The sequence below is a fragment of the Ictidomys tridecemlineatus genome, chromosome X (assembly GCF_052094955.1).
Source record: "Ictidomys tridecemlineatus isolate mIctTri1 chromosome X, mIctTri1.hap1, whole genome shotgun sequence".
In the NCBI taxonomy this organism is placed as follows: domain Eukaryota; kingdom Metazoa; phylum Chordata; class Mammalia; order Rodentia; family Sciuridae; genus Ictidomys; species Ictidomys tridecemlineatus.
In genome coordinates, this window is record NC_135493.1 from 74,462,464 (window position 1) to 74,488,254 (window position 25,791).

The 25,791-nt window shown below is 39.5% G+C and overlaps 1 protein-coding gene and 1 long non-coding RNA gene across 3 annotated transcripts in view; one reads left to right on the plus strand and one right to left on the minus strand.

Moving 5' to 3' along the window:
- The first annotated feature begins 39 nt into the window (after positions 1-39).
- Positions 40-4,351, plus strand: Itgb1bp2 (integrin subunit beta 1 binding protein 2). 2 transcript variants are annotated; one of them, XM_005339947.4, is made up of 11 exons: positions 48-696; positions 938-987; positions 1,077-1,133; positions 1,298-1,440; positions 2,082-2,176; positions 2,280-2,338; positions 2,480-2,550; positions 2,656-2,755; positions 3,217-3,330; positions 3,561-3,623; positions 3,958-4,351. In XM_005339947.4, exons 1-11 carry the CDS (start codon positions 633-635, stop codon positions 4,180-4,182), a joined length of 1,041 nt encoding a protein of 346 aa, XP_005340004.1. In that variant the 5' UTR covers positions 48-632; the 3' UTR covers positions 4,183-4,351. The 2 variants fall into 2 exon arrangements, with proteins under 2 accessions (XP_077890806.1, XP_005340004.1); XM_078034680.1 differs by having other exon boundaries at positions 40-696; positions 3,561-4,149.
- An 11,898-nt stretch (positions 4,352-16,249) lies between these two features.
- Positions 16,250-25,791, minus strand: part of LOC144371722 (uncharacterized) — a 34,217-nt gene continuing 24,675 nt past the window's right edge. The window contains exon 2 of the long non-coding RNA XR_013431789.1: positions 16,250-16,404. This is a non-coding gene — a long non-coding RNA (uncharacterized LOC144371722). The remainder of the gene's footprint in view (positions 16,405-25,791) is intronic.

A 25,791-nucleotide genomic window follows, 5' to 3' on the forward strand; every position in this document is an offset into this window, starting at 1 on the left:
TTTTCTGTGCTATTTTTGAAGGGGAGGGATGGGGTGGTGGGAATTTCCCCTCAAGAGTTCAGCAGTAGACTGTAAGGATAATCCGTTATGGCCCTTTTGATTGAACTAATAATCATCATTCTAGACAAACATGGGGAGGAGATGGGGAGAGAAGCATACTATTGTGGTAAGAAATGATCAGAGCTGTTAACACTACACATAAGTAATGTGGTTGCCAGGATAGCTGCTTTAAAAAAGGAAGAAAATGGGCTGGAACAAACCCTCATTGAGTTGGGGTGGGGTCTCAGTTGGTATATATTTCTGAGCAGCTGCTAGTATGTAAGAGGCTTGGAATTGGCAACATCTAAAACTGTCTTAGCAGTGCTTAGCTGACCTCACCCAAGTTCCAAGTACTACTTTGCCTGATCCTTTTTTCCTGAGCCTCAGAGCTAAAATGCTCCTGTGCTCTTTCCTATTGACTAGGGAGGCCAATTGAAGTTCCCTTGCCCATGTTAGGAGGTGTCCGCCTCCTGAACTAAAGATAGAAACAGCTGGCCCTTTCAGGCAGCTAAAAGCCTCCGGACTAAGAGGTGTTCCCCACACGACAGCCAGACTCCTTGAAATACCCTTTCAGTTATTCTGCCAACGCCTCCATGTCTCTGCTCTGCCATAACAAAGGCTGTGGGCAACAGTTTGACCCCAATACCAACCTCTCTGGTGAGTAAATCCTGACCTGACTGGGGGCTCTTTGGGTATTAGGGGAATGGTTTACAGTAAGACTGTTGGGAGCATGGTGGGATAATGTACTTCATGTACTTCTGGCTATTTAATTGGGCTGAGTGATCTTAAGCCTTTGCTGATTTATTCTTTTACAAGATAAGAAAACCCAGAGGAATGGGACAAGTGATATTTGGTATAGTTATCTTTCCTATCTTGATCTTTCTACTGGTATCTGTAGATTCCTGTCGCTATCACCCTGGGGTCCCAATCTTCCATGATGCACTAAAGGTGAGCAGTAGGTGAGGTGGGATAACAAGAACATTTCCCAAAGGAAGTATACCCAGGAATGAAAGCTGATCTGGGTCTCTTGTTACCAGGGATGGTCCTGTTGCCGAAAGCGAACTGTAGATTTCTCAGAGTTTTTAAACATCAAGGTAAATCCCTTATTTCCTATAGACAGACACGATATCTTTATTTTATTTATTTTTATGTGGTGCTAAGGATTGAACCCAGTGCCTCGTGTGCAAGGCAAGCACTGTACCACTAAACTAAAACCCCAGCCCTCTATTTCTAATCTTTATCTCTTTATCTATACTAGGGCTGTACTATGGGACCGCATTGTGCTGAGAAGCTTCCTGAGGCCCCTCAGCCTGAGGGCCCTGCTACAAGTTCACTTCAGGAACAAAGACCTCTGAATACAATTCCAAAGTCAGAAGAGACCTTGCTCAGAGAGAGGCCCAAGTAAAGAGAAGGCTCCTGGGTTTTTCCTATATTCATGTAGCTTTCTAGGAGTAATTACTGGGTCATTTGGGTTTGGTAACTAAGGATCAAAGAGATAAGAAGGGTCAGGTGTCAGGGTTGGATGGTATATATTCTGTGCCTTGGAGGAAATTTCTGTTGTGTTGTCCTTTTGCTCTAAGGATGAGGGATAGATATCTTCCTCTTACAAATATATACTTAGTTTAACACAAGGAAGACTGTTGAGAATGGCTTGATTTCTTTTTCTTTCTAGAAAATAGCTATAAGATAAACCATCAGGAAAAGGAAGTAGTATCAGTAGCCAGGAGGCTGCAGAAAATAATTTGTAAGACTAATATGAGCAACAGAAGAAAGTCATCAGGTTCTGAATTAGATAAAGAGGAAGATGAACTGGTGTAGTTCTGTAAAGAAATGTAATTAGAGCAACTAAGTAGATGGATGAGAGCAGCCCTAAGGATTTCTCTGGGTTTGGGGATTTGGGTGTGCACATTGGAAATGAGGTGCTACCCAACTTCTCCAAGCCTGCTTTTCAGTAGACTTTGACTATTTCCATGTGTGGGAGTATTGGAGCTGGCAGTCATGATTCATGGCTCAGAACTAAATAACCTGCCTATAACCACTAGGTCAGAGTTGCCTCCAAAGTTACTGCCACTAAATGTATCTCAAGCCTTGGAAACGGCATTGGAACAAAAGGAACTAGACCAAGAACCTGGGGCAGGTAGGTAGAATCTTAGTAGGTCAAACTTCACCAAGTAGAATTTGTCAGAAATAGCACAAAGGTTGGGGAAATTAATGGGTTCCTGACTGTTTCTCTTGCCCAGGACTTGATAGTAGTCTGATCCGGACTGGTTCCAGCTGCCAGAACCCAGGATGTGATGCTGTGAGTGAGAGTTTTGGGGGGCGCAAGCATGTGGATGAGAGATGCTATACCAGAGGCATAGGTGGGAATAAACATGAGACAGAGTGGGGTAAACCTTAGAATGACCTGATTCTGTTCCTGATTCTCCTTTATCTCTGTTAGGTTTACCAAGGCCCTGAGAGTGATGCTACTCCATGTACCTACCACCCAGGAGCACCTCGATTCCATGAGGGGTGAGGGAGGGTCCTAGGTGGTCTATAAGACGGATTTCTCCCAATATTGATGGTAACATTGGGAGCTTGGTGTGGAAATTTAGTTGAATTATGTTTCTATCTCAGGATGAAGTCTTGGAGCTGTTGTGGCATCCAGACTCTGGATTTTGGGGCATTCTTGGCACAGCCAGGATGCAGAGTTGGTAGACATGACTGGGGGAAGCAGGTAAGCAAGTCCCAGATTTCCTAAACTCTTGATTAAAGCCCAATACCAGGGCTGGGGATATAGTGCAGTTCGTAGAGTGCTTGTCTTGCATGCATAAGGCCCTGGGTTCAACCTCCAGCACCACATACACACTAAAAAAGATAAAACTCAATACCAAAATAAGCTCTCTTTTTGTACCTCAGGGCCAAACTCTCTTCCTTTAATTCAGACCAAATAAGATGCTGCTCCTGGGCTGAGGATGTGACTCCATGGTAGAGTGCTTGTCTAGAATGTTAAGAGGCCCTGGGTTTGATCCCCAGTATTGAAAAAACATCCTTATCCCTCTATAACTCAGATGCATTGCTTCATTAAGCATTGTTAGTCTTTCTGAGACTCTGCTGCACATACCCCACGAGAACGTCACTTAGGCCTTTGGGTTAAGAGTTTATTTTTACCATCTACTATTCACATCTTCTCTTTAGCTGCCAGCATCTTGCCGTCATGATTGGCACCAGACAGATTCTTTAGTAGTGGTGACTGTGTATGGCCAGATTCCACTTCCTGCATTCAACTGGGTGAAGGCCAGCCAAACTGAGGTGAGCAATGGTCTGGTGGAGGATGGGAGGCTGGCGAATTGGGTGATATTATACTATTATAGGCAGAGATTCTGTATGCACTTAACTTACAGGTTCCATAGTTCCCTGAGAGGAAGAGAGAACTTTTAGGTCAGAGTCATATCATACATACCTTTGGCCTGATTCTCTGCAATAATGACTTATTCTGCCCTTCTTTGATTGTTACTACCCTTGTAATTCTTTTCTCTCAGCTTCATATCCACATTGTCTTTGATGGTAACCGCGTGTTCCAAGCACAGATGAAGCTATGGGGGGTAAGTGAAGAGAAGGGGACAAAGGTTGGGGAAGCAGATGGGGTAAAAGAAGGACCAGATGGAATGAAAAAAGGGTATCCTGAGGGAAGGAGTTGTAGTGGGAAAGTGGAGATTTTCTCTTCATTTGCTTTCACATTCCTTCTCTTTTCTCTCCATTTCCTTTTCCTTCTCTTTTTCCTTGCCCTCTCCTTCCTTTTCCCTTCTTCTGTCTCTCTCCTCTCTCTCACCCTTTTTCATTTTTCTTTCTTCATTAATCACCACTCTACCCCAATCCTTTTGGTTTCCTCATTCTCTCTTTTTTCTATGTTCCTCTGTATCTTTCCCTCCTTCTTAGGTCATAAACGTGGAGCAGAGTTCTGTCTCCTTGATGCCATCTCGGGTTGAAATCTCCCTGGTCAAGGCTGACCCAGGATCCTGGGCCCAGCTGGAGCACCCTGATGCACTAGCTGAGAAGGCTAGGGCAGGGGTTGTATTAGAGATGGATGAGGAAGAATCTGAGGATTCAGATGATGATCTGAGCTGGACAGAGGAGGAGGAAGAGGAAGCGATGGGAGAATAGTGACACAAGAAGTTGAGTATCTAGTTAGGACCTCAGTGACTCCCTTAGAATCTGAGACCAGAATATGGTTGACATTTGGTGTCATTGAGCAGCAGGAGGCTGAAGATGGGGAGAACAAAACTGTCCAAAACATGCTGTTTTTTCCCTTAAATAAATCTTATATTCTGCAGTTTCACATAGTGTCATTCTCTCACCTCACTATGTAAGATCGCATTCATTCCCACAGCTTCTCTGTGCGTTCGATACATGTGTGTAAAAACAAGCATGTGCACATTCATTCTGTTTTTCACAACCATCAGATATTTACTCAGTACTTCCTGTATGCTCAGTTATGTATTGGGTAATTCAGAGATATCTGAGAAACACAAGACTTACACATTCAGAAAATTATAATTTGGTGCTGGAACTGTAGCTCAGAGTTAAAAGTGCTTGCCTAGCATGTGCAAGGCCCTGGTTTCAGTTACTAGTACTCATCAAAATAAGCAAAGAAAATTTACAATCTGGCTGACAAATGAAGGCTGATCTATAGGAAATAATAATAAACATTATCAGGTAGTGTAACAATGCTAAATTGTGTAATGTAATATGCGTTTTTCTTTTTTTTTCTAATTTTTTTGTAGTTATTTTCAAGAGCTTACAGGAATTGAAAGAATGGAATTGTTAATATGGATTGTAATAAAATGGATAGGTTGCATGGCAGAAGTACATTTTGTACAGTTTTGTAGTGCTGGGGATCAAGACATGCTAGGCAAAGGTACTACCACTGAGCTACATCCTTACAGTTTTATTGAGATACAGTTCATAGACGACACAATAAATGTGTATAAAATCTAAATTTTAGTGTTAGTTTTAGTATACTCACAGAGATGTACAACCACAATTTTAAGACATTGGTATTACTCCTCAAAGAAATAGTAATTCTCAATTTCTCCCCAAATGCAGAATAATAGGCAACAAATAATTTACTTTCTGGTGTGATTTACTTATTCTGGACATGTCACATAAATGTAATCATACAGTATTTGGTCTTTTGTGACTGGTTCTTTAACTTAGCATGATGCTTTTGAAGTTTGTCCATGTATTGGCATATATCAGCATTTCATTCCTTTTTATGTCCAAAAAGTATTCCATTGTGTGGATTTATCACATTTTATTTATCTGTTCATCAGCTGAAGGATGTTTAGGTAGTTCCCACTTTTAGAATATTATAAGTAATGCTAGTGTAAACGTTGGTGTACAAGTTATTCTGTAAACATGTTTTCATTTCTCTTGGAGTATATCTGAGCCAAACTTTAACACAAGAGCCAGGCATCTCGGTGCATGCCTACATTCCCAGTTACTGGGAGGCTTAGAGGACCACAAATTTGAGGCCAGCCCAGGCAACTTTTGAGTCTCAAAAATAAAATTGAAACCAGGCTCAGTGGCTCACACCTCTAATCCCAGTGATGATGGAGGCTGAGGAAGGAGAATTGCAATTTTGAGGCCAGCCTCAGGAATTTAGCAAGACCCTGAAAAAATAAAAAGGACTGGGGACGTGGCTAAGTACTTAAGCAATTTTGGGTTCAATCCCTAGTGCTAGCATGTGTTAGACCCTGCCCCAGTACTACAAAAATAGTTAAAATTTTGAGGAACAGCCATACTGTTTCTAAATAGGTTGTACCACTTCACATTTCTACCAGCAGCATAAGAGGGTTCCACATGCTCACCAACACTTGTTATTATCTTTTTTACTATAAACATACTAGTGGGTCTGAAGTGGTATCTATGATTTTGGTTCACATTACCTTAGTGATGATGTTGAGTAGCTTTACATGTGTTTATTGGCCATTTGTATATCTTATTTGGAGAAATAACTGTTCAAATCCTTTACCAATTTGTTAATTGGATTGTCTTTATTGTGAGTTGCAAGTGTTCTTTATTTTAGAGACAAGTCCCTTGTCTGGAATGATTCATAAATATCCTCTCCCATTTTGTGGGTTGTCTTTCTACTTTATTTATGCTATCCATTGATACATGTAAGTTCAGTTTTTTGAAATCCAAAGTTACGTATTTTTCTTAGATTGCTTTTGCTTTTGATGTCATATTGAAGAAACAATTACCCAATACAAGATCATGAAGATTTGCCCCCATATTTCCTTCTAAGAATTTTTTAGTTTTAATTTTTACATTTAATTGTTTGATCTATTTTATTTGGTGTGAGGTAAGGATTCAACATTAACCTTTTGTAGTGGATGTCCAGTTGTTCTAGCACCGTTAACAATTAGGAAGACTATAGTTATTTCCTCATTTAATTATCTTGGCACCCTACTTCAGAATTCATTGATCATAAATGTGAGGTTTCAGAGATATATTTTAAATGGATATTTGGAGAATGAGAAATTGGTAAGGGTATGTGAGAGTAGGGAAAGGCAGTCTGGGACAGGTGTTTGTGTTTTATTGTAATTTCCAAAAATAATACATTGTTACTTAAAACAGAAAAAAAAACCCTCAATCTAGAAATGTGTAGGGTAAAAAGTAAATATTTCCCTTAAGATTTTCACCAAATATAGTTCTTTGGCTGTTTTTTGCCCTACAAATATATATTAGAAAAATATATTTGAGGGAGAGGAAGAAAAAGTGCAATGTGGCTAGATTGAGAAGATACTAAAATTATAGATAATGTTCCTCACCCCCCTTGGTACTAAGGATTGAACCTAGAGAGCTTAACCACTGAGCCACATCAATTTTTATTTTGAGACGTGATACAGGTCTCAAAATAAAAATTGCATAGAGCCTTCCTTAGTTGTTAAGGTTGGCCTTAAACTTGCAATCCTCCTGCCTCAGCCTCCCAAGCTGCTGGAATTATAGGCTTGTGCCACCACATGCAGCCAGGTCAAAGTTTCTTTTTTTGTTTTGTTTTTTAGTTGTTGATGGACCTTTATTTAATTTACTTATATGCAGTGCTGAAAATCGAACCCAGTGCCTCACACGTGCTAGGCAAATACTCTACCACTGAGCTACAACCCCAGCCCCCAGGTCAAAGTTTTATTTAACATGATTTAAAAGAAAGGGGCTGGGCGCACGCCTGTAATCCCAGAGGCTTGGGAGGCTGAAGCAGGAGGATTTTGAGTTCAAAGCCAGCCTCAGCAAAAGCAAGGCACTAAGCAACTCAGTGAGACCCTATCTCTAAATAAAATACAAAATAGGGCTGGGATGTGGGTCAGTGGTTGAGCGTCCCTGAGTTCAATACCCAGTACCCCCCCCCCAAAAAAAAAGGCATTATGATGCTGAGATAGTGGAGCACACCTGAAATCCCAATGACTCTGGAGGCTGAGGCCAAAGAATCTCAAGTTCAATGTGAGGTTCTAAGCAACTTAGTAAGAACCTGTCTAAAAATAAAAAAAGGACTGGGGATGTACCTCAAATGATTGTGTGCCCCTGGGTTCAATCCCTGGTACCAATAAAAGGAGGGGGCATAATGGCCGGTAACCCCATTACTCAGGAATTAGAGGCAGGAGGATTACAAGTTCAAGGCCAGCCTCAGTAATTTAGTGAGACCATAAGCAATTTACTGAGACCCTGTCTCAATAAAAATGGCTGGGGATGTAGCTCAGTGGTTAAGGACCCCTGGATCAAATCCCTAGTACCAAGAAGGGGAAAGAAAAAGCATTATGGTCAACCATCTGTATCTGCAGGTTCTACACCCATGGAGTCAACCAACCAACCTCTGATCAACGAAAGTATATAGGAGGACGTGCATAGATTATATGTAAATACTATGCCATGTAAAATTATTAAATGTAAATACCATGCCATATAAGATAAAGCAATATTTTATATGAGGTATTTGAGCATACACTGATTTTAATATATGTAGGGACACAAGGGCAGGTATACTAAACTGGATCCCCCTAATCCCCTGCTGATACCAAGAGAGGGGACTGTGTATGTCTTTTTTTTTTTAACATGTCAAAGATTTTATTATTTTATTTAACCCATTTGTTAAGGAGAGAACCAGTAAGATGTTAAAACCTTTTCAAAGAAGAATTCAAATAAGCACACACAGAAGTTGGCCTTTTCTTTTTCTTTTTCTTTTTAATTTTGTTTATTTAATTGTAGTTGAACAGAGTACCTTTATTTTTTATTTTTATGTGGTGCTGAGGATCGAATCCAGGGCCTCACATCACTAGGTGAGTGCTCTACCACTGAGCCACAACTCTAGCTAGCCTTTTCTTTTTAAATATAGGGTTTTTCTTCCTTTCTTTTCTTTTCCTTTTTTTTTTCCCCTATACTAGGCATTGAAACTAGGGGCCTTGTGCGTGCTTTACCACTAAGCTACAATTTTTTTTTTTTAATTGAGAGACAGGATCTTGTTAAGTTGCTCAAGTTGCTCCTAATCTTGCAATCCTTCTGCCTTGTCCTCCTGAGTCATTAGAATTATAGCATGTGACTCTGAGCCTAGGAGGCCAGTGCAGAAGTTTTGCAAGTTCAAGGCCATTGGCAGTTTAACAAGATTATCTTTTAAAAAAGGAGGTAGTCTGGGGCTACAGCTCAGTTGAATGTCCCTGGGTTCAATCCCCCATACCACAAAAAACATATAGAGATCTTATTTAGAGATGCAAACTGTGTTTTGAATCTCCCTTGAGTCAGATTTATTTCCTTAATAGAGTGGTCAAGAATTTGGGACATTCAGAGTCCAAGAAATATTGAACAGGAAAGCTCACCAAATCTTAGATGATCTCAAGTTCTTTTCATAGCATCTTTTTCTGTCTGTTCAAATTCAAGGAACAAGGATCTCATTGGGATAAGGGGAGGAGCAGATGAGAATGGATATGTGCAACAAAAGTGAGGAACTACAGCGTAGCATGGATGAGAATTTGGAGGCTGAGGCAAGATTAAGGAATATAAGGGCATGGATATGACATTACAGAGAAGTTTGATCAGAGGTAAAGAGGCTTCTTGGATCTCTTCTATACATTTGAAGTACAAATATGGTTTTCCTTTTGAACTGAACCCTACAAAGTCCTTTGCAACCCCAGCAGCAGTTTCGTTTTTTTTAATTTTTTAAGTTGTTGATAGACCTTTATTTATTATTGATTTACATGTGGTGCTGAGAATTGAACTCAGTGCCTCTCACATGCCAGGCAAGTGTACTACCATTGAGCCACAGCCCCAGCCCAGTTTATTCTTTTTTTTTTAAGAGAGAGAGAGAGAGAGAGAGAGAATTTTTTAATATTTATTTTAGTTTTTGGCAGATACAACATCTTTGTATGTGGTGCTGAGGATCGAACCCGGCCGCACGCATGCCAGGCCAGCGCGCTACTGCTTGAGCCATATCCCTAGCACCCCCCAGCCCAGTTTATTCTTAGTGTCATTTTTCTGAGGGTGAGTTGACATATTGGAATTGGCAAAAAAGATTTTCTGATTTTGTTGGATTTCGTGGATTCTTTTTAGAAATCAGAGGTCAAATGATTATAAAAAGGTACATAATGTGCAGTACTTATACATAATGTATAGTTTTTATCTTATTATTGAAATAAGGGGACTAGCAAGTATACAGAAATCTTGAAGTGAGCAGAGGTGCAGAATCAAAAAGTTCAAATAACTCTTTATAAACTTTAAAATGTACAGCTTTAATAAGTAGTGTACTAGTTCATTTTATATAGCCAAAGCCTAAAATGTGGGGCTGGGGTTGTGGCTCATCCACAAGCGCTTGCCTAGCATGCTTGAGGCACTGGGTTCAATTCTCAGCTCCACATAAAAATAAAATAAAGGTATTTTTAAAAAGCCTAAATTGTAAGAAATTATCAAGGAGGTGTACAACATGAATTGTAACCAATAGCCATAGTTATCTACCCTTCCTTCCATACTGGGGATTGATCCCAGGTGCACTCTAATCACTGAACTTGCTAAATTGCCCACATTGGCCTCTTAACTGGTGAGCCTCCTGCCTCAGTTTCCCAGGTAGCTGGGATTAGTGTGTGCCATTGTACTTGACTCACAATTACCATTTCTTTTTTTTCTTGGTACCAGGGATTGAAAACCAAGGGTGCTTAACCACAAAGCCACATCACAGCTCTTTGTGTGTTTTATTTAGAGACAGGGACTTGTTAAGTTGCTTAAGGCTTCACTGATTTGCTGAGGCTGGCTTTGAATTTTGGATCCTCCTGCCTCAGCCTCCTGAGTCACTGGGATTATAGGCATGTGCCACTGTGCCAGGTTAGAGTAACCATTTCTGATACAAACTAACATTCCAGGCAATATGCTAAGTGCCTTGCAGGTGTTATGTCTGTTCACTTCCGAACATAAAATTTGCATCTTCTTCCTTTTTCTTTCTTTTTTTTTTTTTTTTGGGTGCTGGGAATTGAACCCAGAGGTGCTTAAACCCTGACGCACATTCCCAGCCCTTTTGTTTTTTATTTTGAGACAGTGTTTTGCTAAGTTGTTTAGGTATCCTTGCTAAATTGCTGAGGCTGGCTTTGAACTTCGGGATTATCATGCCTCAACTTCCTGAATCACTTGGATTATAGGTGTGTGCCCATACATCCAGCAAATCTACACATTTGCTCACCTTAATGCCAATCCTCTCCCCACCTCCTTTTACACTTCTCATTGTACTTTGTATCTGATCCCTTCACGAATTTCTGCATACCTAACATGTTTTCCCTTCTGTTTAACATTTCCCTTTCACTGAGTATTTTGACATTTAAACATTCATGATCTCTTCAGTATTATCAAAAATCCTCTCTAAAGTTAATATCCCTCTCTAGATCCCACTTAACTTTTTTTTTGTCCTTTATAGCCAGATTTCTTTAAATAACTTTTTTTTCCATTTTCATTTTCCCCCAGTGTTGGGGATTGAACCCAGGACCTCCTCACTCATGCCAATAAGCTTGCTCACTACCACTGAGCAATGCCTTTAGCCCTGCATTCCCCTCTTCCTACTCCTTTTACAAATTACTCTTATCTTACATCCAACCACTTCAATCTGTGATGGTAAGATTACCATTTACCTCCAAAGTCACTAATGGCTACTTTTAGTAGCCTGTTAGCAAAATATTGATACACATGATTATTTTGTCCTTGAAATACTTTCATACATTGATTTCTGTGTTCCATCATTCCTCTTTATTGTCATAACTTCTCTCCATTTCCTTTAGTCTCCTTTGCAAGCTGCTATTTTTCTTTCTGGCCAATCAGTGGTGAAGTTCTTTAAGACAGTCCTAGGCTTGCTCTGTTATACTTAACTCCTTTTTATCAAAAGCTTTTACTAGAAGTGGGGAGGTGGCACACACCTGTAATCCCAGCTGCTGGGGAGGCAGAGACAGGAGGATCACAAGTTCAGAGCCAGCCTCAGCAACTTAGCAAGACTGCTAAGCAACTCAATGAGACCCTGTCTCTAAATAAAATACAAAACAGGGCTAGGGATGTAGCTCAGTGGTCAATCCCCAGTATCAAAAAAAAAAAAAAAAAAAGCTTTTATTTGAGCCTGTTAGGAAAATTGAATTGTTTTTTCCCCTGAGAGGTTGGGGACACATCTCCAAAGATCTCCAAAGACCATCCAAAACATAGACTCAACAGGGATATTAGGAGAGTACTTGAAATCACACTCCTCTAGCCTAGCAGGGTTCCTCTGACAAACTTAATTGGGGAACAGGGAAGCCCATGGCTGATCATTGATATATTAATGTAAGTCTTTTCCAAACCACATTTACATCTCTGATCACTTGATATCTAGCCTCAGAGTGGGAACCCTAGCCACTCTATCTCATTTCTTTCAGATCAAGACATTGTTTCCCAGTTGTTCTAGATTTGTGTTGCCACCTCACACTCCTGGTAGCTACTTCAGTGATACTCTTCCTAAGAGTTCTTGCCCACACTCTCCTCTTTTTCTCTTTCTCCCTATCTGCTCCCAAAGGCCCAGAACACTGCTATGGGGAGAACCACACAGATAAATATAAATTCATGCTGTCCAGTTTCAACTTGGCCCTTGCAGCTGCTCAGCAACCCTTTTATTTATCTCATACATTCCCTGGCACTCTCCCACAGAGACTGTTCCAGACCTTCCTCATCTTAAATTCCAGCTTCTGGTGTTTTACTTCTTCAGACTAATATGTACACTTTGATCAGATGCTTGAGAATTCAGCAACATTGTTTTACAACTTTTTAAATAGAGAATTCATAACATGGACAAAAGCAGACAGTAGTTCAAAAGTTTAATAGCTTTTTTTTTGTATGTATCAGTATCCAAATAAAGTCCACACCTTGTGATTGGGGGATTTTTTTTTTTTTTTGTGGTACTAAGGATTGAACCCAGGGTCTTGCATGTGCTGGGCAAGCAGTAATACCACTGAGCTATACACCCAGTCCTTTCTTTATTTTAAGATAGGTTTTGTTAAATTGCTCAGGCTGCCCTTGAACTTGTAATCCTCCTACCTCAGCCTCCCAAGTAGCTGGGGTTATAGGAATGTGCCACCGTTCCCAGTTATGGCATTTTTAAATTAAAGGATTCTGTTCATCTTTTGTTTTCCCTTGCCACTTTTTTATTGTTGTTGAAGAGATTGGATTGTTTTTCAGTAGTTTCATAGTCTGGGTTTTGCTAATTGCATCTATTGAATAGTTTAACATGTTCCTTTGGCCTGTATATGTTTTATCTTGATAAAAATACATCTTTACAATGCATCTTTTTAATTAAGTGTTCTGTTTTAAGTGATGTGGAGAAATGGCTCGTGTGGCCAAGGAAATGGAAGATGTCCAGTTTGGAGAGTGACTCAGGAAGGAGCAGAGACTCTTTAGTAGGACTGAAACAGATGGTTGGGGTCAAAACTCAATAAATAGTAACGAAGGTCCAGGCAAGATAGGATGGGTGAGGGGCCATGTAGTATCAGATTTCCACTCAGCTGGTATTAGGCAGGACAGAAGCAATGAGGGCTGAAGTCAGAACTGGAAAAGGAGAAGTAGCAGTTGAGGGAGCAGCAGCTGGGATGATTTCTCAGGGGATTACTCTACTCACTATACCCTGTTTTCTAAATATATCTTCTTCATTCCTATCTCTGTTCCTTTGCCTAGGATGTTTTCTCTGGTTGGAATATCTCCTTTCTCTCTACCTATTCAGATCCTACTTATCTTTAATACCTAATGCAAGTTCCCTCATTTCCATATTTTGCTTAGAGAGAGTATCTCTGGAAGGACAAACAACATTGATGTCTTTCTCAGGAAGGAAAGTATATGGCTGAAATACAAGGCTAGAAAGGACAAAGATGTTTTTATTTATTTATTGAGGGACAGTTAATCTGATTCAAGTATCACATAAAGTTTTTGAAGTAGGAGGGAGACTGGAATTTGTAGTTTGAGGAGAAGGAGCAAGGTCTGGAACAGCCTCTGTGGGAGAGTGCCAGGGAATGTATGAGACAAATAAAAGGATTGCTGAGCAGCTGCAAGGGCCAAGTTGAAACTGGACAGCATGAATTTATATTTATCTGTGTGGTTCTCCCCATAGCAGTGTTCTGGGCCTTTGGGAGCAGATAGGGAGAAAGAGAGAAAGAGGAGAGTGTGGGCAAGATTCTCAGGGATAGTATCACTGAAGTAGCTACCAGGAGTGTGAGGTGGCAACACAAATCTAGAACAACTGGGAAACAATGTCTTGATCTGAAAGAAATGAGATAGAGTGGCTAGGGTTCCCACTCTGAGGCTAGATATCAAGTGATCAGAGATGTAAATATGGTTTGGAAAAGCCTTACATTAATATATCAATGATCAGCCATGGGCTTCCCTGTTCCCCAATTAAGTTTGTCAGAGGAACCCTGCTAGGCTAGAGGAGTGTGATGTCAACTACTCTCCTAATATCCCTGTTGAGCCTTATGTTTTGAATGTTCTGAAATGATTCTAGGAGAGCTCTTAGGAATGACAGAGGTTTTAGGGAGATGGAGTTTGTACTGAAACTAAGAGTCTTTTTAAAGAGCCATAGTGGAAGTAGTTTAAAAAAATTAAAGAAACTACTATTTATTGAGACTTTGCTATGATCCAGGCACTATAATAAAAACATATGCATAATACATTCTGTATATGCTGTGTATGTATATGTGCGTATGTTTTTTTCTCATTTAATTTTTACAAAAATCTATTTCAAAAGAATTATTACTAGGGATGGGTATAACACAGTGATAGGACAGTACTCTAAGTTTGATTCTGAGCCCTGGAAAAAAGACAAAACCAAAACCATTATCACTATAATTTTTTAATAGATGAGGAAACTGAAGTTTGGGGAGGTTATATAATTTCCCTGAGGAAACATGTCAAGAATTGAAACTTAAAATTGCTTTTTGTGTGTTTGTTTTGGGTACTGGGGTGCTTTACTACTGAGTTACATCCCCAGCCCTATCTATATATTTATTTGAGGCAGGGTTTTGCTAAGTTGTTTAAGGCCTCACTAAGTTGATGATCCTCTTGTGATCCTCTTGCTTTAGCCTCCTGAGTCAATGGGATTACAGGTATGCACTACTATGCCTAGCTCAAATCCAGGTTTGACTATGAATCCTCTATTCTTGGTGTTCAGTAATACTTTTTCACTAAACACTCCCCTCTATTAAATGAATCTTTATTTTTCCAGTGACATCTGTCATAAAATTATCAATGCATTCTCAAAGAAAATTGTAGGGTTGAAAGGGGTTAACTGATTTCTTTTTTTGGGTGTGGTACCAGGGATTAAACCCAGGGGCGCTTAACTACTAAGTCACATCCCCAGTCCATTTTACTTTTTATTTTGAGATAAGGTCCCACTAAGTCACTTAAGGCCTTGGTAAGTTGCTGGGGCTGGCTTTGAACTCATGATCCTCCTGTTTCAGCCTCCCAGCTTCTGGGATTACAGGCATGCATCACCATGCCCAGCTTGGAGTTAATTGCTTTTTTTAAAGGAGATATGCTCACTACGTTTTCCAGAATTGAACTCCTGTGCTTTAAGTTATTTGCCTGCCTCAGCCTCCATAATAGCAGGAATTACAGACAAAACAAATGTGCCCTGCTTAAGGGATTAATTAAGTAGGGTAGAAAAAGGAGGCCGTGAAACCAGTTTGAAGGTAATTGCAATGGTTCAAGGAAAAAAGATGACACCCCACACTAAGTGGGTATGATCATAAGCATGAAAAGGGGGGCAATGAATTTAAGAGAGTTCCATAAGTAGGAGTCAGTAATGTGGACATGTTGCTTTTCTGTATCTTGAACATAGGCAGCTCACTCCTTTCTCAGGGCTTTTGTACTCTCTTGATACTCCTTCCTATAATCGTCTGTCCTCCAGATCTTTGTTTTTTTTTTTTTTTTAAGAGGGGGGGGTTGGGAGGGAGAGAGATAATTTTAATATTTATTTTTTAGTTTTCGGCGGCCACAACATCTTTGTTTGTATGTGGTGCTGAGGATTGAACCCTGGCTGCACGCATGCCAGGCGAGCGTGCTACTGCTTGAGCCACATCCCCAGCCCTCCTTCAGATCTTTGAATAGCTGTCTCCATAAGTGCTAGAGTTATAAAATTACCTTTTTTTCCTTCCTTTTTTGTGGTACTGGGTATTACACCCCAGGCCTTGTACATGCTAGGCAATTGATGGGCTACAATTTTTTAAAAATATTTTTTAGTTGTCAAGGGACCTTTATTTATTTATTTTTATTTATATGTGGTGCTGTGAATCGAACCCGGTGCCTCACACATGCTAGGTAAGCACTCTACCACTGAGCCACCACTGCAGCCCTGATGGGCTATAATTTTTTAAATTTTATTTTGAGTCTTGCTAAGTTGCTCAGGCTGGCCTTGGACTTGTGATCCTCCTGCTGCAGCTTTCAGGGAAGCTGGGATTATAGGGATGCCCCACCACTTTGCCAGGGTTAGCATTTTAAAGTCAGATACATCTTGAAGTCGAAGCTGGTTAAGAGGCTCCAGCAAGGAGAATGGTGACTTTGAGGCCACCCTGAAGAACACAGTGAGCCTCCATCTCAAAGAAAAAAGAATATTGCCATTTTCACTCCTCAGCAAATAAATAGATCAACAACTTCCAGCAGCACAAGGAGACATCAGACATTATATTCATCCTGTAGTCATATCAAAGGGATGGAAGTTGAGTTTTATTTAATCTTTGGATCCATCTGCCAGTTTGGAGGAAATACAGAGGAATGGGGCCACATGATATGTGTGCAATTAGTAAATCCAGGCTGAGAAACACCATAGGTCACAAAGCTCAAGCTCTTCCATAGATAACACTGTAAGAAAAAGAAAAGGATATAAGGTATATGTGTAGATTAAAACTTTTTAGTTTGGGTGTACTGACACACACCTGTAATCCCAGCAATTTCAGAGGCTAAGACAGGAGAGTTGGAAGTTTGAGGTTACTCTGGGCAATTTAGTGAGACACTGTCTCAAATTTTCTAAAACATCTGGGGATGTATTGTAACTCAATGGTATATTACTTGCCTAGCATGCATGAGGCCCTGGATTCTATCCACAGTAACAAACATGAAAGAAAGACCTGCAAGTAAGTGATTAGTATAAAAGAAGAGACAACTTATTAGGGGGAGAGTTGTGATTAAAATAAAACACATGGAAGGGCTGCAGGCATGGGTAGAAGGAACTACTTCTTGACCTAAGTAGTATTTACCTTATTCAGCAAGCCATTTGATATCTATGGTTTCCTATGGATGTTTTAATTTAAAAAGATCAATTCTTATAGAGGCCTTTATTGACAATCCTCCCTAACTACCTAGTGGCCCTGTCAAAATTACATTACCTGTTTTTTTTTTTTTTTTTTAACATTTCGAGCCATCTTTTTCTGATGAAGAAAAACCTTAAAAGCACTGGGCACAATACATTTTATAGAAACCAACATTCTTGACTGGCTACATTACCTGTTTGATTTTCTGCACAACCCTTATCAATTAAAGTTTCCTTACATGAGAAACAACAGAACATAATTGTTAGGAGAACAAACTATAAGTTCCCAGGCTGCAATACTCCTGCCTCAGCCTCCTACATAGCTGGGATTATAGGTATAGGCCACCCAACCTGGCTGTGCTAATTTTTTTTTTCTTTTCAGACAGGGTCTTGCTATGTTGCCCAGGATGATCTGGACTCGGGGGTTCCAGCCCCAGCCTCCCTAGTGCTGGGAGTTGTGCTAATACTTATTGAGTATAGAATGCTAGAAATGCAGTTGCTAGGAAAGAAGCATACAGATCCTTCCCCATTTAAAATGTTAATAATTACTCCTTAATTTCTTACCAGAAAGACTATTCAATGTACAGGGTTACCCGATGGTGTGTGAGATACCAGTTTCCCAATACCCTCATCAGTACTTGTTAATATCAATTAAAATTTGTCAACCAGATGAGGAAATGATGGCATCTCATATATTTTGCATTCCCTCTAATGTCAGAAATGTGGGATTTTTTTCCCCATGTGCTGGGGATCAAATCCGGGGCCTGGCTCATTCTAAGTATGTGCTCTGCCATTGGGGCTATTTCCCTAGCCAGTATAGATATTTTTAAAAAATATTTTATTTTTAATTGTAATTGGACACAATGCTTTTATTTTATTTATTTTTATTATGTGCTGCTGAAGATCGAATGCACATGTGCTAGGCAAGTGTTCTACCACTGAGCCACATCCCCAGCCCCAGTATAGGTATGTATATATTTTTTTGTGGTGCTGGGAATTGAACCCAGGGCCTTGTGCATGCAAAGCAAGCACTCTATCAACTGAGCTATATCCCCAGCCCCTAGATATTTTTTTTAAATACCTTTTTAGTTGTTGGTAGACCTTTATTCATATGTGGTGCTAAGAATCGAACCCAGTGCCTCACACATGCCCGGCAAGTGTGCTACCACTGAGCCACAGCCTCAGCTCCTCAGTATAGATATTTTTAAATGAATTATTCATGTACATATTTTTAGTTAAATTGTGTTTTCAGCCCCAAATGTCATGCTATCCCTGCAATACCTCATTGAATTCTTTTTTTTTTTTTTTTTTTTATTGGTTGTTCAACCTCATTGAATTCTGGAGTGTTTTCTTATTTTCACTGATAAAATGGCCTGTCTCATTTGTATCCTTTTCTCTACTTGTGCAAAATTTGTCCCAATTACTATTTCTGCTAATATTTCTCAAATTGATTTCTTGTCACTAGAAAATCATGCCAACTTTTGTCCTTCGATAGTTGTACATTCTTATATATTATTTCAGTATGCTTTTAGTTGTATCTCACAGAGGATGTGAAATGCGCTTTGTCATACTAAATCCCTATATGTAACTGTTTCACTACTAAATTCTGTTGGTCAATTAATTAATGTTGGTATCAGGAATTGAACCCATAGGCACTAAACCACTGAGCTGTATTCCCAGTCCTTTTCTTTCTTTTTTTTTCCTTTTCTTTTCTTTCTTTTTTTTTTTTTTTTTTTTTTTTGGTATTAAGAATTGAACTCAGGGGCACTTGGCCACTGAGCCATATCCTCATATCCCCAGCCCAGATTTGAATTTTATTTAGAGACAGGGTCTTGCTAATTTGTTGAGGCTGGCTTTGAACTATCAATCCTTCCTCTTGCCTTCACCTCCCAAGCCACTTGGGTTATAGGCTTGGGCCACCATGCCTAGCCTCATTTTTTATTTTGAGATAAGATCTCTCTAAGTTGCTAAGGGCCTTGTTAAGCTGCTGAGGCTGGACTCAGACTTGCAATCCTCCTGTCTAAACCTCCTGAGTCACTGTGATTACAGGTGTGCACCACCATGTCTGGCTATTTGTTTATTCTTGAAGTATATCACAACTTTATGTAATAATTTAATATTTAGTAAGCAAGTTTTCCCTCATTTTTCTCTTTTAAAAGTTCATTTTTGGGGCTGGGGATATGGTTGAGTGCTTGCCTCACATGCACAAGGCCCTGGGTTTGATTCCCCCGCACCATTAAAAAAAAAAAAAAAAAGTTCAGGGCTTGGGTTGTGGCTCAGTAGTAGAGTGGTTGCCTTGCATGCGTGAGGCACTGGGTTAGATTCTCAGCACCACATACAAATAAATGAATAAAATAAAGGTCTGTCAATAATTAAAAATAAAAAAAAGAAAAAAAAGTTCATTTTTATATATTCTTCAGAACCAGTTTGTTTAATACTCCCAACCTCCCACCCAAAATTCCAATGGGGTCATTATTGAGTTTATAGTTATTTAATAGTTTTAAATTATGAAATATCTCATTCAGTAATATCATTACTTCTGTCCATTTATCAACTTTTCATACTTAGAATAAAAATTTCTAGGTTTCCTCATCAATATTTTATACATGTGTTATTAGGTTTATTACCCTGTATTGTAAATGGAATATTTTCTTCATATTTTCCAATTTGATGCTCTTATCAATAAGTCAGGCTGTCAGTCATTTCTTTGTAGGTGATCTGTCTGTCCCCTTTGGCTTTTTACACTGATATTTTTATTATGGAAAGTTTTGAAAACAAAAGTCAAAATTAAGAGAATAGTATACTGAGTTTTCATGGACCTATCTGTCACCCACCAGCTTCAGTGGTTCTTAACTCACTGCCAATGTTTCTTTCTTTCTTTTTTTTTCTTTTTTGTACTTAGGATTGAACCCAGGAATGCTTTACCACTCTGCTAATTCCCAGTCTTCTTTTATTAAGTTGTTAAGCCTAGCCTTGGACTTACAATCCTCCTGCCTCAACCTCCCATGTTTTTTTGGGGATTGCAGACATGTGCCACCACATCTAGCCTCTCAGGTATAATCGGTTCCCACAATTACCTGCATTCTCATACCTCTGTCAGGTTTGTTGCCTATATTTGAATTTTATATAAATTTATACATTGTATGTACTCTAAATTAACTTCAGAGTGTGTGTGTGTGTGTGTGTGTGTGTGTGTGTGTGTGTGTGTACACACTATGATTTAGGTAAGTGGTTTTGTTGTGTTTTTTGGTACCAGGGATTGAACCCAAGGGTACTTAACCACTGAGCCACATCCCCCAGCCCTTTATTTTTTATTTTGAGACAGGGTTTTACTAAGTGCTCAGAGCACTTCCAGGTTGCTGAGGCTGACCTCAAATTTGTGATCCTCTTGCCTCAGCCTCCAAAGCTGCTAGGATTACAAGTGTGCACCACCACTATTTAATTGATTCTTTTAAAACTATTTTTTGTTAATTGTAGATGAATAGAATGCCTTTATTTTATTCATTTTTATGTGGTGCTAAGTATCGAACCCAGTGCATCACATATGCTAGGCAAGCATTTTGCCACTGAGCTACAGCCTGAGCCCCCAATTCTTGATTAATAAGGTTTTTTCCAGACTTCTTAGCAGAAACACTACTTTAGTACATGTGTTTGTTGTTACATCTTTGCCAATATGTGTAAATGCCATTAGTTTAAAGTCCTAGTTGTGTAAGTGCTAAGGCAAAGGTTATGTACACTGTTTTTCTTATTTTTCGTGTTGAGGATTAAACCCAGGGTTGCACACATACTAGTTCTGACACTGAGCTATACCCCCAGCACTATCATTTTTTTAAAGAGAGAGAGAGAGAGAATTTTTAATATTTTTTTTTTTAGTTTTCGGTGGACACAACATCTTTATTTGTATGTGGTGCTGAGGATTGAACCCAGCACCCCGTGCATGCCAGGAGAGAGTACTACCTACCGCTTGAGCCACATCCCCAGCCCAGCACTATCATTTTTGACATTTTTTTCTGTGCTGGGGAAAAACAATTATTTATGTCTTATTGCTATATTGACACCATTTTAGCTAACTGCTCTTATTTCTTTGTATTTTTGGTAGTGCTTGGGATAGAACTCAGGGTTCTCCAGCATGCTAGTTAGGTGCCCTACTACTGAACTTCATTACCAGACCTCATCATTATTTTTCTTTTCTTTTTTTTTAATAAAAAAAAATTGTGGGCTGGGGATGTGGCTCAAGTGGTAGCGTGCTCGACTGGCATGCGTGCGGCCCGGGTTCGATCCTCAGCACCACATACAAACAAAGATGTTGTGTCTGCTGAAAAACAAAAAATAAATAAATATTAAAATTCTTAAAAAAAAAATTTTTTTAAATTGTATTTACTTAGAAGCATTCAGAATGTCAACAAAACAACTGCAACTTTTTCTTAATTTGTTGGTACCAGGGATTTAACCCAGGAACACTTTACCAACGAACCACATCCCCTGCCCTTTATTTTTATTTTTTGACACAAGGTCTTGATGAATTGCTTAGGACTTCACTAAGTTGCTAAGACTGGCTTCAAACTTGTGATCCCACTGCTTTAGCCTCCTAAGTTTCTAGAATTACAGGTATGCACCACCATGCCCAGATATTTTTAACATACCAAATTACCATCTTTTAATTTTTTTTTAGTTGTTATGGACCTTTATTTTATTCATTTATCTGCATGTAGTGCTGAGAATCAAACCCAGTGCTTGCAAGGCAAGCATTCCACCACGGTGCCACAACCTCAGTCCCCAGATTACCCTCTAGAGAAGGCATAGTGGTATACACCTGTAATCCCAGAAGCTTAGGAGGCTGAGGCAGAAGGGTCATGAGTTCAAAGCCAGCTCCAGCAACTTAGGGTCTTGCTAAGTTGCTTAGGGCCTATCTGTAAATAAAATATATTTTTTAAAAAAAGCACTGGGGATGTGGCTCAGTGGTTAGGCACCCCTGGGTTCAATCCCTAGTACCAAATAAAAAGAAGTTGTATTAATTTACACATCCACCAACAATATATATGAGGGCCTGTTTCTCAATATCCTTGACAACTTTTTTTGTTTTGTTTTGTTTTGTTACCAGGGATTGAACCCCAGGAGCACTTAACCACTGAGCCACATTTCCAGTTTTTTAAGATTTGGTCTCCCTGTGTTGCTGAGGGCCTTGGTAAATTGCTGAGGCTGCCTTTGACCTTGTAATCCTCCTGTCTCAGCCTCCCAAGCTGCTGGGATAACAGGCATGCACCACCATGCCCAGCTTTGCCAACTATTAATAATTATTTTTATCTTTGATAATCTGACATAAAAATTAAGAACCTATAATTTAATTTTTAAATTTTTAACTGCAAATATATGCACATGATTAGAAAATTAAGGGAATACCAAAGTATATACAATGGAAACTATATATTCCCTAGTTACCTTTGTTCCCTTTCCAGTGACAACTGCTATTGCCACTTTCTTCTGTATCTTCCAGATGTATTCTATGCAAATTATGCATATGGAAGTATGAGTTAGTGTGATTGGGGTATTTGTATTTGTGTTTGCATATCTGTGTCTTATCTGGTTTGATTTATTGATGAAAACATAAGTTTCCTTTTTTTAACTTAAAGATATGTATCTATCTGAGATTATAGCTTGGTGGTAGAGCACTTGCTTATCACCTGTGAGACACTGGGTTCCATCATTAGCACCACATTAAACAAATAAATAAAATAAAGGTATTGTGTCCTTCTACTAAAATACACACACACACACACACACACACACACATATAAGTATTCATTTTCCTACCATTTATTCAGAAATGGTAATATGCATTATTTACTTTGCTTCTTACATATAATATGGTTTCAGGATTATAAGCTATTAGTACACAGGAAAAAATATATGTACAGCTACCTTTTTCTTTTATGGATGTTGAGAGCCACAGCCGAAGGGGCCCCAGCAAATGCCGCAGTCTGGCTGGGCACAATTCAGGAGCCACTTGTCAAAAGAAACGAACTTTATTTTTAGAACCACACACACCAAACAAAACAGCTCCTCAGGAAAAACCTTCAGAGCCCAACTGCCACCACTGGCTTCCCATAAGCCTTTCCACCTCCCCCCTCCTTTTTGATAATGGAGTACCCTCTATGGTGGCTTGAGAATGTCATTCATTAGCCCAATGTCGCCCTCTACGGCATCATGGGCAAATACCCGGTATTTACTCCTTTGATACCTAGTTTTGTTAAACCCTCCTCCTATAGGACAATTCCTTTTAAAATGTCCTGTTTGTTCATAATTGTAGCATGTTCTTGGTCTGGCATCTAAAGCCTATTTTACTGCAGCTGCCACGACTTGCTCTTGTTCATTAAGGTCTCTACATAATTTAATATATGTGTTTAAATCTTCATGTTTCCATGGTCTAATGACTTCTCTGCACCAATGATTCGCTTGCTCATAAGCCAGTTGTTTTATTAATGGCATTGCTTGTTCTGTATTCCCAAAAACTCTGGTAGCTGTTTGAATAAGCCTATCTACAAATTCAGTGTAAGATTCATTAGCTCCTTGTATTATCTTAGATAATTGACCTTGTAAACCTCCATGTCCTCGTAAAGTCTTCCATGCCCTAACCGCATCTGCAACATTTTGTGCGTATACGCCAGGATCATATGCAATTTGTTGCTGCTGATCCTCATAAGGTCCCTTTCCTAACAACATATCTAGATTTCTCTGAGGATAACCAGCTGCTGCATTTCGCCTAGCCGTCTCCTTGCAAAATTCCTCATTGGCAACCTTCCATAATAGGTATTGTCCTCCATTTAGCACAGCTATACACATATTAGCCCAATCTGCTGGTGTCATGTTCAAGTTGTTAATGGATTTGACCAAGCTTACAGTGAAGGGTGCTTGAGGACCATAGGTTGTTACAGCCTCTTTTAGCTGCTTCACTGTTTTGAAATTTAAAGCATGGTGAATTCGCTGCCCTCCTGCCTCAAATACAGGGAATGTTAATATTTGAGATCCTGTCTCAGGATCCCAACTATTAACTGCGGGGGTTGGGGGCCTCCCAGCATATGGAGGTGGCCTTGTTAGTTGGACATTTACGTCCTCTGGTGATAGAAAGGTGTTAGTAGCAGTCTCCTGTTGTAATTTTTCCCCTGATGGCTTTTTCTTCTCTAAGCTTTCTTCCTCTATCTGACTAGCTCGAAAGACCTTCTCTTTTACTTGAATCTTTTCCTCTTTCTGACTAACTTGAGAGACCTTCTCTTTTACTTGAATCAATATGTCTTCTCCTTCCTCTACCTTTGTCTGAACTGAAGGCTTTGGACTAAGCAAACCAGATACCAATGCCCACAATGTCAGTGTGCCAACTGGCAGAGTTCCTGGGTTTTTCTTTTCTATTCTTTTTAAATCTTCACCATGATGGTTCCATTGTGATATATTTAACAACTCCTCCTTAAAAAGCCATGGGCTACATTTTTGTATTGTATCAACGTATACCCTGACTGCTCTTGATTTTACTGGGATGCCTCCTTCCTCTAACAATTTACTTAACACTCTTTCTGTTTGTTTTTTACTAATTTCTGATCCCATTGGAGATGTCATAATTTATTTAGTCAGTCCTAAGCATTTTAATTGTTTCAAATTTCCTATTTTACACACTTTGCACTTTCCTTGAACATACTTATTTATATACACGTGCCAAAATAGTTGTAAAGTGAATTCCTAGAAATATGGTTGCTGGATCAATATATATTATAGCTATGTGATTCCCTTCCCAAGGTCCATTCTATATATTCCCCATTGCTCGGCAGTCATAAAGTGGGGGTGAGGACAAAGGATTGATCTCACCCCCAGTTTCTAGAAGGGAGTATCTTGGGTGTGACCCAATCAAGGCAAGTCGTTATCCCGCTTCAGTGATTGGGTCAGGCAAGGTTTGAACCCAGGGGTGCTCAAACACTGAGCTACATCCCCAGCCCTATTTTGAGACAGGGTCTTGTTAAAGACAATCAATGCATATCAGTGACCTAATACAAATCAATGAAATGTTTGAGAATATTTGCTGAATGATTTGGGAAAAGAAGATTTTTTTGGTTTTGTTTTTTATTCTGAGAAATATACTGGAAGCTACCTTTCTTTCTTCTTTCAAACAATGTGGTGTGACTAATATGAAGCCTTCTTCAAATGCTGCAGCCCTTTTACTGTCAAGAAGGGAGTCAAATTTAGGATTGAAGCTCATACTTTGGAAGGCTAAATTGACAGATGTGAGGAAATTAGGTCCTTGGTGACACTGATTTTTTTTTTAATTTTTTGGGGTGTACCAGGGATTAAACTCAGGGGCACTCAACCACTGAGCCACATCCCCAGCCCTATTTTGTATTTTATTTAGAGACAGGATCTCATTGAATTGCTTAGTGCCTTGTTTTTGCTGAGGGTGTCTTTGATCTAGCAATCTTCCTGCCTCAGCCTCCCAAGCTGCTGGGATTACAGGTGTGCCACTGTGCCTGGCAATGATATTGTTATCTGTGGAGTCAAACCAATTATAAATATTTTTCATCAGGAATTTGTAGTTTTGATCCAATAAATTCTGTTTATTGCTTAAGCCTATTGGAATTGGGTTTTTTTTTCTTACCAAAAAAAAAAAGTATGAGCCAGGTGCCTTGGTGTATGCCTATAATCCCAGCTACTCAAAAGCCTGAGGCAGGAGGATCACAAATTTAAGGCTAGCCTCATCAATTTAGTTAGACCCTGTCTCAAAACAAAATAGAGCTTAGGATGTGGCTCACTAGTAGAACTCTTGCCTAGCATATGTGGGGCCCTATGTTCAATTCCCAGTATGGCAAATAAATGAGTGAGCTGAGCACAGTGGTGCACACTTCTGTAATCCCAAGGATGCTGGGACAAGAGGAGCCACAGGTTCAAGGCCAGCCTTGCTA

What these genes read in the sequence shown, in the direction of transcription:
- Itgb1bp2 (XM_078034680.1), top strand. Translation starts at nt 633, where the DNA reads ATGTCTCTGCTCTGCCATAACAAAGGCTGTGGGCAACAGTTTGACCCC. An exon ending in TCTTCCATGATGCACTAAAG is followed by an intron (nt 988 to 1,076) that starts GTGAGCAGTAGG and finishes TCTTGTTACCAG; the next exon opens with GGATGGTCCTGTTGCCGAAA. An exon ending in GACATGACTGGGGGAAGCAG is followed by an intron (nt 2,756 to 3,216) that starts GTAAGCAAGTCC and finishes TCTTCTCTTTAG; the next exon opens with CTGCCAGCATCTTGCCGTCA.